The following is a 14307-nucleotide window of genomic DNA, read 5'->3' on the forward strand; positions in this document are numbered from 1 at the left end:
CGGTGCCGGCCCGGCAGCTCCCCAGCCCTGACCTGCTCAGACCCAGGCGGACCCTCCGGGGCCCGGTCTCCCCCAGAGGTGGAAACCTCGTCGCCTCCCTGGGCGGCCCGTTCTGGTTATGGACCCTTTCGTTTTTCGGTCCGAAGTCCCCCTCCCCGAACGCTCATTCCGAGATCCTGCCTCTGCCCAGTTCCACCCCCAGCGCCTGCCCAGCCCTCTCCCCCATCCGTCGGCGCTGTCAGTGTTGGCACCTGTGTGTGCCCGGCCCATCAGGAGAGCGGTTGGCACTGGGCGCCTGGGTGTGAGCGCCGGAGGTGGGCAGAAGCCTAAGCAGCCCCCTTTCAGCGTGACAAGTGCCGATGCGGACGCCGGTGCGCGGAGCTGGGCGAGAAACCCCGGCCCGGGGCCGGGCGCGAGGGGTGCTTCAGGGAGGAGGCGGGGCCTGGGCATAGCGTCAGGGAAATGGGGGCGCAGGTGACCCGCAGGGGGAGCCGGACCGGGAGAGCCGGCCTGAGTCTGCACAGGAATAGGCGGAATAGGCGCGCGCTGATGGAGGCTGTAAACCCCTTCTCCCATCGCCAGCTCCTCCAACCCTCAGGCCACGTCTACCAAGCTCGTTACTGTTATTCTCATGTCGGAGGAGCTGAGGGGAGCGGTTAAGGAACCTGTCCACCGTCACGCAGGCGGAGTGAGGACCTGATCCCAGAGGTTACACCCCACGCTGCAGTATATACCTGGATGGGGTTTGCTTGAGAGGTTTTGACCGTAACAGTTAAGAGCTTTGGGAGAATCCCAGCTCCTTCATGTATGGCTGTGTCGCTTTGCAGGTTGTATCTCTGAGCCTTCCTTAGCTTATCTGTAAAATGGGATCATTCCCACCTCTCAGGTTTGCCGAGAGAATGAAATGATTTTATTAAAAGTCAAGTGCTCAGCATGGTCCCAAGTGCAGAGTAAGCACATGTGGGAAGGTAAATGGGTGTCAGGTTGAGAAGGGCCTTGCCCAGGAGCTTGTATGATATTCTGGTGCAGAGGATGGCTTCCATTGAAGTTAAGCGGGTTGGTGGAGGAGGCGGGGTGAATAGATTTGCATTTTAGGAGGATCACTTGGGTGCTGAGAGCTTTTTTGTTTTGTTTTGTTTTGTTGTTTTTTTTTAGAGAGAGTGGAAGGAGGGGGAGAGACAGAGAGAAGCATCGATGTGAGAGACACATTGATTGGTTGTCTCCTGCTTGCACTTGACCGGGTCTGGGATGGAGCCTGCAACCCAGGTACCTGCTCTTGACCGAATGGAACCCGGAACCCTTCAGTCCGAGGGCTGACGCTCTCTCCACTGAGCCAAACCGGCTACGGCCAGGAAGCTCTGTTTAATCCAGGCTGCCAGGGATGTGGGCTTGAATCTGAGTCAGGGCTCTGGAGGGGAGAGGGAGAGGGAGAGGTGGGTCCAGGCTGTAAACAGGAAGGGCCCCATAGGACTCAGTGACTTGAACCAGGATGGGGGAGAGAGTAGAGAAGGGGAAGGTGGCTGGAGGTTCAGAGAAGCATCGATGTGAGAGACACATTGATTGGTTGTCTCCTGCTTGCACTTGACCGGGTCTGGGATGGAGCCTGCAACCCAGGTACCTGCTCTTGACCGAATGGAACCCGGAACCCTTCAGTCCGAGGGCTGACGCTCTCTCCACTGAGCCAAACCGGCTACGGCCAGGAAGCTCTGTTTAATCCAGGCTGCCAGGGATGTGGGCTTGAATCTGAGTCAGGGCTCTGGAGGGGAGAGGGAGAGGGAGAGGTGGGTCCAGGCTGTAAACAGGAAGGGCCCCATAGGACTCAGTGACTTGAACCAGGATGGGGGAGAGAGTAGAGAAGGGGAAGGTGGCTGGAGGTTCTGACCCGGGTGACTGGGAGAAAGGCCGCGTCATGAACTGCTCGCGGGGAGCCAGGAGGGGCAGGTCTGAAAGGGGCAGGGCCAGAATTGCGCTGGCTCGTGTTCGGCGCCTGTGCCAGCTCTTTATTCCTACTCCCTCCACCCCCCGCCTTTCCATTTCTCCTGCAGGGGTGGAAATGAACACCGGTGAGTGCAAAGATTAACGTTTATCCTGTGTCTTCCAGGTCCTGGCAGGAAAACGTCTCTCTGAAGGAGCTCCAGCGCCGCGGCGTCTGTCTGCTGAAGCTGCAGGTGTCCAGCCAGCGGACCGGGCTGTACGGACAGCTGCTGGTCACCTTCGAGCCCCCGAGATGCGCGTCTGCAGGAGTGCTTCCCAGTAACAGCTTTTCCTCCGGTCTGTGCATTTCTGACGCAGGCGCATAACTGAGTGTGACCAGCCTCAAACGGAGTTTTGTCTAAGGAGGCTGAGAGGGAGAGGTTAAGTGACCTGCCCAGCGTAACACAGGGAGAGCCAGGCCCTGAGGCCAGCGTTTGTTTTCATGTGGCCAGTTGCCATGGGCTGCCATGACCAGGGCGAAGGGGATTGCTAAATGTCTTTCAGGAGTAATTGAGCAGGACCTGTCTGTGCAGGTGGCTTGGAAACTCTGGAAACGCAAAGGTAAAAATGTGTGTTCAGCTAATGAGCGCTGTGGAGTTACGGCCTCGGAGACCGATGGCTCCTCGACTCACAGGAAGCCAGAGGAGGTGGCATTTATGTTGAAAAGTAGCCTGCTGGGAATTTGGTGTGTTGCCGCAGCCATGGACAGAGTCAGGTGGAGCTGTTTCTTCTGAGGAGCGGTTTTGAGGCTCAGTAGCTTTGAGGTGCATTCGGAAACATGGGATCCTATTCGGGGCACTCGTGGGGCAGTCCCCGGGGGAGCTCCCCGTGGCGAGCCCCATGTACAGAACTTGACCTCTGCCCCAGGGGTACTGTTGCCACCTGATGTTTCTCTTTAAAAGTTGGGGAAGGAGGCAGAGAAAAGATTCAAGGTGCAGACGAAACTCTTCGCTTACAAGACGAACCCCTAGGACCGAGAACAGGCCTGGCTCATGCCTGGCACGCTCTTGCAGACATGGATAAGTAGGGTGTAAATGTGCGGGTGGCCTTGGCTTTATCTCAGAGTGGATTCTGTTTTGGTCAGAACTGTGGTCAAGTGACAGAACCCAAGCCAGACGGGCTTGGGCAAGAAGGCCTGTGCTGAAGGACCCCTGCAGGGTGGGCGTCAGGGCTCCAAGGAGGTCGCTGGGCCGAGCCTCCCTCCATTTCTTGGCTTTGCCCTCTTCTGGGTCGGCTTCCTTCTCAGGTGCCACGCGGGAGCCGTGCTCGCCCTACACCCTCTGAGGGTCCTGGTCTAGCTGGAGAGAGGGAGGACCTCTGTCCCGGTGCCCAAGCAAAGGCTCGCTGTGTCTCGGGCTCTGATTTGGTCCCATGCCCATCCCTGAACAGTCACATGGCCGGGGCGTGTGAAGCCCTTATTGGCTCAGACACGGGTCACACTGCATCCCCGAGGTGCTGAATCACCGAACAGGTTTCACAGGATGTGGGGAGATCCCTGCGGAGTGGGCAGCAGATACACACTGTCCCTCTTTCAATGGTCTTCTCCCCCAGAGGTGCTCGTGGCCCCACTTCATCCAGGGCCCCCACCTGTCACCACTCACCACTCAGGGAGGCCCTTACCTCACAGTCTTTCTAGGACACCGCCCTCGTCCCCCCTGTGCCCTCCCTGAGCGTCATGTTTCCTTAGGCCCCTGGCACTGGCCTGACAAGAGGCTGTATTGGTCCCTCCCCCCTGAGGGCGCGCAGGGACGGGCTTGACTCCTGTCCAGAGCAGTGCCTGGCGCAGAACGGGCCCTTGACGTGTTTTATCGACGGTCGGTCCTGACTGTTTTAAACAGTTCATTGACCTCACGTGTGTGATTTAGATGTTCACCGTTTATTTTTTGAAGAAAGTAATAGGATGTTTGAAATATACTGGGACTTATGGAATAAAATAATCCACATTTAACTTTGCTCTATGTTTGCATCACTGAGTCTTTGTTTCGCAGGTGATATTGTGGGTCTGAATGATGAAGGAGGTCAGCTGGCCACTGGGGTGCTGACCCGGATCACCCAGAAATCAGTCACAGTGGCCTTTGACCAGTCCTGTGATTCCCAGTTGAGCTTTGACCAACAGAATTCCTACCGACTGTTAAAACTTGCCAATGATGTCACTTACAAGCGCCTGAAGAAGTAAGCATGTGCCTGGACCACACATGTAACATTTTCCTTAAACACGGCTCGCTCAGCCGACCACGCTTGGGCTGGGCGGAGAGCAGTGGGTTTGGGCTGGGCTTGTCCGTGCGCCCTCTCCGGAGCTGGGGGCTGCAGGTGGAGGGGGGGGCCGGGGCTCCTCCCCGACTTCACGGCTGGTTCTCCCTAAGCCCCTCTCTTGGGTTTTCTCCCCGGGCAGAGCCCTGATCGCCCTGAAGAAGTACCACGCCGGCCCCGCGTTCTCGCTCATAGAGGTCCTCTTCGGCGGCGCAGCCCCCAGTCCTGCCGGCGACACACGTAAGAGCTGGTGTTTTTTCTCTTCTGGTTGAAACCACTATGGAAACTCTGGCGAGTGACGTGGCCGTGGGGCCATTTTGTCAAGAGTTTGAGGAGGTACAGGTAGAAGAAATCACCTTAATTTCTTCAGATAAGTTTTGGGAATGACTTGAGCTGGGCTCAGCGTCGGAGAAAGCTCCTTCCTTCGCGTTTCTAGGTTCTCTCTGGCCCCCAGCTGCATTTCGCGCTGGCGGTGTTTCTTCCAGCGGTGGCAGCCAGTCACACTGGAGGTTCACCTCACCGGTGCTTGAGAGCAGTGCTTTTGGTGTGAAAGGCTCACGGGGTTGTTTCCTCAGCAGGCTGTAGACACTGTAAGAGTGACCATGTGAGTCACGGAAAACTAGGGTATTCAGAAGCAGAAAAACGGAGTCAGTCACTCAGAAACCTGCCACTCGGTTCGGCTCACAGTGCCTGTGTCACATCTTCAACTCTTTTCCCACATCCACATCCGACTGTGTGTTTTACTTGCACGCACACGCACATGTACGCACGCACATACACACATTATTTGTTTACCCCCTTTGAAGGAGCGTGACACGTCTTGATCGTGGCTGACAGCTAAGGAGAAGGGCACAGTGTGGAGCGGTGGGACGTGCTTGGGCACTGAGGCTCCCATGGCGTCACTAACCCGTTCAGATCAGCACCTGGGCCTGTGAGTTCACACGTCTCGGCGTCGCCGCACTGTGGGGCGGGTTCCGTGGGAGCAGAGCCGGATACAGTACTACCTGCTCCCGGAGCACAGGGCACACAGAGCAAGTAATCAGTGTGGCCATGAAAGAGTCGGAATAGGAACTCGATGCTGGAATTTGCTAGTACTCTTTTTCCTTTTCCTTTTTTTGTTTTTGCTTTTTGCTAGTACTCTTTTTTCCTTTTTTTTTTTTTTAAATATCTTTATTGATTTCAGAGAGGGAGAGGGAGAGAAACATGATGAGAGAGAGAATCATTGATTGCTGCCTCTTGCACGCCCCCTACTGGGGTTCGAGCCCGCAATCCAGGCATGTGCCCTTGGCCGGAATCGAACCTGGGACCTTCTGTCCGCAGGCCAATGCTCTATCCACTGAGCCAAACAGGCTAGGGCTCTTTTATCCTTTATTTTTGTCATTTTCTGGGCACGGATAAAGGGACAATATGTTTCAAGAAACATTTACCTAGAAGTCTGTTATCCTGGAGCATGAGTGGTGAGGCTTTTCAGTAAAAGGACAGATGATCAACGTTGGGCTTTGCGGGCTGGGGCAGGAGCAAGCAGGCAGGGCCGGCGTGGCGGCGTGGCTGGGTCCCAGGAGAGCCCGGCTCAGGGAGGCGGGTGGCAGGCTGGGTTTGGCCTGGTCTGCAGTCTGCTGCTCCCTGTTCTAGGGAAATCTTTTGAAAACAAAGCAGGTTGATTCTGTGTTGACCGGGTGCCTCCCGGGAAGTCCGTCTCCCTCCTGTGCTCGTCAGTGCCCGCAGAGCCGGCCTAACCCTGTCGCCTCTCCCGCAGGGGCGCCGACCTTCTACAACGCCGCCCTGGACGCCTCCCAGCAGGAAGCGGTTTCGTTTGCGCTGGCCCAGAAAGAACTGGCCATCATCCACGGGCCTCCTGGCACCGGGAAGACCACCACTGTGGTGGAGTTCATCCTCCAGGCGGTGAAGCAGGGCTGCAAGGTGGGCCGGCGCTCCCCGCAGCACCGCCCCGCCAGGAGGGAGGGGACGGGTCAGGACGTCCCTGACCTTAGCTGAGCACTGGTGCCCTTTCTGGTTCCTGACAGCCGAGCGGGACACGGGATGTGCCCTGGGCCACCTCGATGGGGTGGCGGTGCCAGGACATGGGGGGAGGCCTGGGCCCCTGTTCTTGGCGCTGACGGAAGAGGGACTCTCCTCTCCGCCGCTGCCTGTAACGGTGGGGCTGCTGTTCTGGAAGAAGGCTGAGCCATTTAGAGCTCCCCGTCCACTCGTCGGGTGATAGCGTGACGTGATTGGGGATGAGACGGCGCCCCAGCCGGGTTATGTCAGGGCCTATGAGCCCGTTCTTTTTTTTTTTATATATATTTATTGATTTTTTACAGAGAGGAAGGGAGAGGGATAGAGAGTTAGAAACATCAATGAGAGAGAAACATCGATCAGCTGCCTCCTGCACACCCCCCACTGGGGATGTGCCCGCAACCAAGGTACATGCCCTTGACTGGAATCGAACCCGGGACCCTTCAGTCCGCAGACCGACGCTCTATCCACTGAGCCAAACTGGTCAGGGCTATGAGCCCGTCCTTTCCAGTTACCAGTCCCCGCACGTCTGGTGCTCTGGGGACCAGTGGGTTCTCCAGCCCAAGTTCTCGTTATCCAGACACTGACAGTTTTCAGTGACGTGTCCCCGTCCCCGCAGCTGCAGTTCACACCTTAGCATCGTGGCGCCCACACTGCACCCTCTCTCCTCTCCGTAAGGCTTTCTGTTTGCTTCCGTGTAAACCGAGGTGGTTTCCTTAAACACGGATTCCCCAAACCCGACCTTGAGCTTTGCGCCCCAGGTTCTGTGCTGCGCGCCCTCCAACATCGCCGTGGACAACCTGGTGGAGCGCCTGGCGCGAAGCGGGCGGCGGGCGCTGCGCCTCGGGCACCCTGCCCGGCTCCTGGAGTCCATCCAGCAGCACTCGCTGGACGCGGTGTTGGTGCGCAGCGACGGCGCCCAGATCGTGGCCGACATCCGGAGGGACATCGACCAGGTCTCCGTACGTATGTCTCAGCAGGGCTTTGCTCACGGCGGTTTTCAGTTAGAGATGGCATTTCCTCATGTTCTCGGTGCTGCAGCTTTCTGGGTCTCCAGCTCCCGCGTGTGCCCTGGTTTCCTGAAATGTCCCGCCCTGTGTGTGCTCCCCGTGCTCGGGTCTCCCCGGGCCGGTGCTTCGAGTCAGCCTTTCCTGCAGGGCAGTGGATGGCGCAGGGCGGCCAGCGCGGGGACAGCAGGGCCGGGACAGGACCCGCGGTCCCTCTGCACGGGAGGCGTGCAGGGGTCTGCCGTGCTGGCGCTCCGTCACAAGTGTGCAGGAGGGCCTGGCCCTGCTCCTGCCTAAATCATGCTGTCTGCTCGGAGCTGGGCACCGTGGCCCTCCTGTCACTGCTGGACCCTGTCCTCCAGAGCGGACATCACAGGGCAGGAAGGGTGACGTCTCTCTTTTTAATCCTCACCTGAGGATGTTTTTCCACTGGGAAGGCGGGAGAGAAACATCAACGTGAGAGAGACACATGGATTGGTTGCCTCCCAAACGCACCCCATCCGGAGCCTGGGGTTGAGCCTGCAACTGAGGCACGTGCCATTGGCCGGGAATCGAACCCTTGACCCTTTGTGCTGCAGGCCGGTGCCCTAACCATTGAGCAACCGGCCAGGGCAGGGGTTACAGCTCTTTTTTAGTATTAAAGTAAGTTGGGGTTTATGTGGCCATTTTATGGGCTAAACAAAAATTTTTTAAATCTCTTGACAAATGTGGAATAAAAAGTGACGCTCAGCCCCTCTGTCTATGCTGCTGAAGCCCAGGCCCTGAGCGGCAGGCGCCTGTCGGTGACTGTGGGGGCGGGGCTGGGCTCACCGTTACAGCGCCGTCTGCTTCGAGGACCCGACCGGCCTGCCTGCCTCTCCCTGTGCAGCGACACTGGCTCTGAGGCCGGGCAGGGGTCAGGTGCTTTGTCACCTGCATGTGTCTGTTGCTCCTTCAAGAAAGAGTTTGACTTCATTGCCTTTTAAGGAACTTAGTGAGGTGGACCCAGTGATTATAAAAAAAAGCAGTTTGTGAACTAAAAAGAGCTAAATAAGTGCAAAGTTGTGTCCGAGTGGTTATATTTTCTGCCTGGCTGGTGTAGTGGTTGGCACATGAACCGGGAGTTCACAGCTGGGCTGCCAGTCAGGGCACATGCCCGGGTTGTGGGCTCGGTCCCCAGTAGGGGGCGTGCAGGAGGCAGCCGACCCATGATTCTCTCTCATCATTGATGTTTCTAAGTCCCCCTGTTCCTGCCTCTCTCTGAAATCAATTAAAAAGAAGGGATTATGCTTTCTTTGCTTTCATTTGTAGGTGAAAATTAGAAAGACCCAGGATAAGAGAGAGAAAAGTACTTTTCAAAATGAAATCAGGCTGCTGAGGAAGGAGCTGAAGGCGAGGGAAGAAGCCGCGATGCTGGAAAGCCTCCGGGCGGCCGACGTGGTCCTGGCCACAAACACAGGTGAGGAGGGCGTGTCTCCGCCCGGCCCCTGGGCCTCAGGTGACCCCCTCTGAGTTTTCTGGAGCCGTTTGTGTAGGACGGTCCTCCCTGCCGGGTAGAATTCACCAGGAAGCCTTCTGGGCTTGGAGTTTTCTCTGCGGGGAGGTTTTTAACTGCACATGGGATTTCTTTAACTGACACGGGACTATATTCAGGTTGGCTCTTAAGTGAACTGATATCTTTGAAGGAATTGATCCATTTAACCTAAGTTGTTGAGTTTATTGGCGTGACATTCATAATATCATCTTATTATCTTAAAGGTGCGGAGCAGGCTCGGGGTGGGGGGGTTGGGGGCTTGCCCAGGCCCCTCGCGGTTGGGAGTGTCTCTCGGGCCAGGTCTGCGGACTGAGCTCTCGTGGGGATGCAGGGAGAGCTGGTACGCTGTTCTGTGTGGTTGGGCTCGTGGAGGTTTCGTCTCTGGGTGTCGGCTCAGCAGCTAATTGTTCTGAAACCACTTTAGAGGAGAAGTAGTTACATTTTAAATTCAGAAAATGATGCAGGAATGTTTATAAATAAGACTTATCTTAAAGCGGAGCAGGCTCGGGGTGGGGGGGTTGGGGGCTTGCCCAGGCCCCTCGCGGTTGGGAGTGTCTCTCGGGCCAGGTCTGCGGACTGAGCTCTCGTGGGGATGCAGGGAGAGCTGGTACGCTGTTCTGTGTGGTTGGGCTCGTGGAGGTTTCGTCTCTGGGTGTCCGCTCAGCAGCTAATTGTTCTGAAACCACTTTAAATTCAGAAAATGATGCAGGAACGTTTATAAATAAGACGGCCTTCCGAGGACTTGGGTCGCGGCTCAGCAGCTAATTGTTCTGAAACCACTTTAGAGGAGAAGTAGTTACATTTTAAATTCAGAAAATGATGCAGGAATGTTTATAAATAAGACGGCCTTCCGAGGACTTGGGTCGCAGCCACGAAGGGGTGATGGGTTTTGGTGATTGAGGCGTCGGAGTGGCCCATGGCTGGGTACACACCGCCTCACAGGTAAACTCGGGGCAGGCACTACGGGCCTTTGACGTCCTCACCAAGTCGTTATTCTGGGCTGCACGTTTGTCAGTCTTAACGTGAGGCTGGATTGTGGAGCCGCGGGCCTGTCGGCGCCCTGGCAGCTGCTCTCACACAGCCTGTGCCCCTGCAAAGCCCGTGGCTCTGATCTCCACCAGGCGCTTCTCCCGACGGGCCCCTGAAGCTGCTGCCCGACGGCTACTTCGACGTGGTGGTCATCGACGAGTGCGCCCAGGCCCTGGAAGCCAGCTGCTGGGTCCCCCTGCTAAAGGCCAGGAAGTGCGTCCTGGCCGGGGACCACAAGCAGCTGCCCCCCACCATCGTCTCTCCCAAGTAAGCCCTCTGCCGAGCGCCTCGGCCCCTCCTGGTCACCCTTTGCTCTGTCCCCCAAGGGCCGGCCCAGAGGTCCCGGCTCACAGGAGGCCCTGGGTGAGCCGCCCCCACACTTGCTCATTTAGACGTCGCGCCTCAGCCTGTGCTCCTGGAGGCAGGGGTTGTGTCAGTGGTCCCTGTGGCCTTGGAACCCAGCCCTGTGCTTGGATTGAACACCCCGACGGGCCACAGGGTGGATGTCCGCGCTCACCCGCTTCTGTGGGCTGGGCTGACTGCCCTCAGGGTGGGTTAGCACCCGGCCCAGCATGGATCCCGAGGCCTGGTCTGTAGGCACCTCCTTCCACGGGGACACCTTCCAGGCCTGCCCGCTGTGAGCACAGTGTCCCCCCCCACCCCGAGCACAGGCTCCCGTGGCCCTCCCATCTTCACGCCACAGCGGAGCGGCCTCTGGGCTGACTGACTGAGGATACTGGGCCCACAGGCTGGTCCACGGCCAGCTCCCGCCTCGGACCCCTAGCTTCACCACATCTGCACGGTGCCCTGCCACGTTCTCGCAGGGCCCAGGGTTAAGAGGTGGCGTCTTCAGAGGCTGTTATTCAGCCGACCACACCTTAGTTCTTGGTCAGAACTGGGGAGCGAGTCGGGTTCGAGGTTGGAGGGCAGCTTCCTCCCTGGGCCCTGGTCTCACGCTGGACTCCGGGCTTGGCCTCCCTCCCGCTTCCTCTCTCGGGTGCAGAGCTGCGCTGGCGGGACTGTCGCTGAGCCTGATGGAGCGCCTGGCCCAGGGGTGCTGCGCCGGGGCAGTGCGGACGCTGACGGTGCAGTACCGCATGCACCGGGCCATCATGCAGTGGGCCTCGGAGGCCCTGTACCGCGGGCAGCTCACGGCACACCCTTCCGTGGCAGAGCACCTCCTGCGGTGAGTGGTGTGGCCACGTCCGTGTCCTGACGGAGCCCTGAGCACCAAGGGGTCTGCAGGTTTTAGAGGAAGAGTCTCCTCCAAGACCAGTTTCTGGGAAGGAGAGTGGACTTGGGGGTCACAGTCTGACTTGCTTCCTGTCCATCGTGTTGCCTGTGGGTGGTACCGTCTTCCTGAGGGAGGGGCAGTGCTGAGGGCAGGAGGGACATGCGGTTCTGCTTTTAGGACCTCCGCGCCGGGGCCTTACGTTCAGTCTCCCCCTGTGCAGGGACCTCCCGGGAGTGGCTGCCACGGAGGAGACGGGCCTCCCCCTGCTGCTCGTGGACACGGCCGGCTGCGGGCTGTCCGAGCTGGAGGAGGAGGAGGACCAGTCTAAAGGGAACCCTGGTGAGCTTGCTCGGGAGGGTCAGCTTTTCTGTCTAAACAGACCCCGGGCTCCTCCAAACACACACGTCCCTCTAGTTGCCAACTTGGGAGCGGAGGTGAGGGCAGCACCGAGGAGCCGTGGGCAGTTAGGAGCCGGAGGCTAAGCCTGAGCACGTTTAATGCTCTTCTCCATGAGCAAAAGATGCTCGCGGCAGCCGGGTCTGGCGGATTCGAGGCAGCCACGGCCTGGGCAGTGTTTTATCTTCTTGTTCCAATCAGAGTGGCCAGCGCTGCCTGGCTGGTCTTGGGATGAGGTCCTTGCTCAGCCCGCAGGACGTCCACTCAGACCACTCAGGGCTGCCACTAACAGGACAGGTGGCCCTGCTTACACTGAGAGAGTGCTTGTTGTTTCTGGAATTCAGGTTGACTGGGGTCCTGCATTTTTTTCATTTTTAAAATGTATTTTAGAGAGAGAGGAAAGGAGAGAGACAGAGACATTAATGTGAGAGAGAAACATCAACAGGTTGCCCCCTATACACATCCCAGCTGGGGATCCAACCCGCAACCCGGGCATGTGCCCTGACCGGGAATAGAACTGGTGACCTTTTGGTGCACAGATGACGCTCAGCCCACTGGCCACCCAGTGGGGGCAGGGGGCCCTACATTTTTGTTTCTGAGTCTGGGGACACTCCGACTCGGGTGTGGGGTCCCAGGAGGACCCAGATCAGCTGACATCATAGAGGGAGAGCTGCTGGGAGAAGCAGCGCCGGCCTCGGTGTCAGCGTGCCCTGCCCTGGAAGCCCGCTCTCTGTGCCTGCAGGGGAGGTGCGCCTCGTCAGCCTGCACGTCCAGGCTCTGGTGGACGCCGGCGTCCGGGCGAGCGACATCGCCGTCATCACGCCATACAACCTCCAGGTGCGAGCGCCCCTTTCTCTCCGTGTGTCAGTGGGATCCAACCACCCCTCCATGCTGAAAGGAAAAGGGCAGTTTATTGGTTCTTATGACCGAAAACTCCGGGCTGGAGTCAGCCACGTCACGTCTGGATTGAGGCTCAGATGACATCAGCAAGAGCCTCCATCCGTCCATTTGTCCATCTCACTCGCTCTGCCACCTCCCGCCTCATCCTGTCCTGACCTGTGTTGGCTTCTGTTTCCCGCCAGCTTTCCCAGTGTCCCCGGCAACCTCGAGGGATATTGTCCTTACACAGGCATCCCGGGAACAGCGGTCCTTTTGTGGCCTTTGCCACGAGAATCTCAGCTTCCCATCTCGTTGATCTGGCTGTCCCCCTGCCCGAGCCAGTGCTGTGACCTGAAGCTGGGTCCTCGCCTGTCTCTGGGACCGGCCGGCCAGGCTTTCTGGAACCCAGGGGACGGGTGGGAGTGGGTGGTTTCTGAAGGGAAAGCAGGTGGTGAGTCAGCAGAAGCGACGGCTGTTCCCTTCGGATGTCAGTGTTGGTGGGGGTGGGGGTCCTATCTGACGGAGGTGGGTGGTGATTTTGTTGGCTCCTTTGCATGCCTGTGAGGAGAGCCTTTGTGGAAACCAGGTCCCTGAGGTCGGGGCGGTTCTGCAGGCGAGGCCCTCTGCTGAGGGAAGGACAGCGTGTGAACTGCCTGGGCCCGGGCTGTGCCGGGGCCTGGTCTGAGGCCACGGTCTGCTTGGTGCTTCAGGTGGACCTGCTCAGACAGAGCCTCGCTCACAGGCACCCTGAGCTTGAAATCAAGTCGGTCGACGGCTTCCAAGGCCGAGAAAAGGAGGCGGTGGTGCTGTCCTTCGTCAGATCCAACAGGAAAGGTACGGAGCGCTCGCCAGAGTCCCAGAAGTGAGTCACGCACGTGGAGGGCTGGGTTTCCCGGCCGTGCCAGTCCCTGCAGAGTGAGCATGGAGTGCAGACTGTCCTGCGTGAGCTCAGTGTGAGGAGAGACTGAGCTGGCGGGGGGTGAGGTGTGACGAGGCCTCTAACAGGGACCCGCCGGGGCCCAGCGTGCACAGCAGGGAGAACGGTGCCAGGGGTGGGAAAGGTGTTCCTGGCACAGGGAGCAGCATGGAGGCTTAGGGCCCGAGCATGTGGTTGGGGTAGGGGGCTGGACACCCCCAGGAGGTGGAGCCCCCTCAGGCTCAGAGCTCATCTTTTGTTCTCGAGGCTGATTCAACCTCAGGGCACAGCATTGATGCCCATAGAGCTTGTGGAATTCCGTTTGGTAAGAAAGTTGGATCCAGAAACAGTGTTTTGGTTCATGGGCTTGGAAAAGCGTTTTCAGTGGAAGGTTGAAAACAGGTGGGAGGTGGCACAGCTGTGCTGGGAGAGAGAAGGTACTGGAATGGCCCTGCACTTCTCTCGTGCGTCAGCTGCAGCCCCATCCACGCCTCCGGCTGTCACCTAGCTCTGGCTCAGGGAGGAGGAGTTGTACTTACTGAGAAATGAGTGACAGTCTGAGAGCCACGGCAATATTAGTCGGGTACCGTCTGCCATCCTGATGAGCTGTGGTGAGCAGCAGGGTCACACGGTGGGGCCTGAGGGCCTCGAGTCCATGGGAGGCGGAGCCGGGAGGCCGTCTGTGTGAGCCTGGAGCTGGTCCTCGTAGGGGTGCCTGCTGCTGAGAGGGCAGGAGAGCCTGCTTCCCGTTCCTTAGGCTCAGATCTCGCCCGCTCACCCTGCCTCCTTACCAGGTGAAGTTGGTTTCCTTGCCGAGGACCGGCGGATCAACGTCGCCATCACCCGCGCTCGGCGCCACGTGGCCATCGTCTGCGACTCGCGCACGGTCAGCAGCCACGCCTTCCTGAAGACGCTGGTGGATTACTTCACGGAGCACGGGGAGGTGCGCACGGCCTTTGAGTATCTTGATGACATTGTCCCTGAAAACTATTCCTACGAGAGTTCCCAGGGCCACGGCCAGGCCGGTGCGAAGCCCCAAGGCTCAGCCGGGTCCGCCAGGAAGCCTGGAGGCCGGCGGCCCGAGGGAGCTCAG

At 58.5% G+C, this 14307-nt stretch overlaps 2 protein-coding genes across 2 annotated transcripts in view; one reads left to right on the forward strand and one right to left on the reverse strand.

Moving 5' to 3' along the window:
- MRPL21 (mitochondrial ribosomal protein L21) overlaps window positions 1-390 on the reverse strand; it is a 9734-nt gene extending 9344 nt beyond the window's left edge. The window contains exon 1 of the mRNA XM_005864365.2: window positions 252-390. Within this exon, the coding sequence (XP_005864427.2) occupies window positions 252-270 (19 nt within the window). The 5' untranslated portion in view covers window positions 271-390. The remainder of the gene's footprint in view (window positions 1-251) is intronic.
- A 1447-nt stretch (window positions 391-1837) lies between these two features.
- IGHMBP2 (immunoglobulin mu binding protein 2) overlaps window positions 1838-14307 on the forward strand; it is a 14847-nt gene continuing 2377 nt past the window's right edge. The window contains exons 1-13 of the mRNA XM_014538231.1: window positions 1838-1941; window positions 2102-2271; window positions 3963-4146; window positions 4367-4464; window positions 5981-6144; window positions 7002-7202; window positions 8538-8685; window positions 9882-10056; window positions 10793-10975; window positions 11244-11362; window positions 12162-12256; window positions 13009-13132; window positions 14009-14307. Coding sequence (XP_014393717.1) covers window positions 1838-1941; window positions 2102-2271; window positions 3963-4146; window positions 4367-4464; window positions 5981-6144; window positions 7002-7202; window positions 8538-8685; window positions 9882-10056; window positions 10793-10975; window positions 11244-11362; window positions 12162-12256; window positions 13009-13132; window positions 14009-14307 — 2064 coding nt within the window. The remainder of the gene's footprint in view (window positions 1942-2101; window positions 2272-3962; window positions 4147-4366; window positions 4465-5980; window positions 6145-7001; window positions 7203-8537; window positions 8686-9881; window positions 10057-10792; window positions 10976-11243; window positions 11363-12161; window positions 12257-13008; window positions 13133-14008) is intronic.

This window comes from Myotis brandtii, unplaced genomic scaffold (genome assembly GCF_000412655.1).
Source record: "Myotis brandtii unplaced genomic scaffold, ASM41265v1 scaffold187, whole genome shotgun sequence".
NCBI lineage: Eukaryota > Metazoa > Chordata > Mammalia > Chiroptera > Vespertilionidae > Myotis > Myotis brandtii.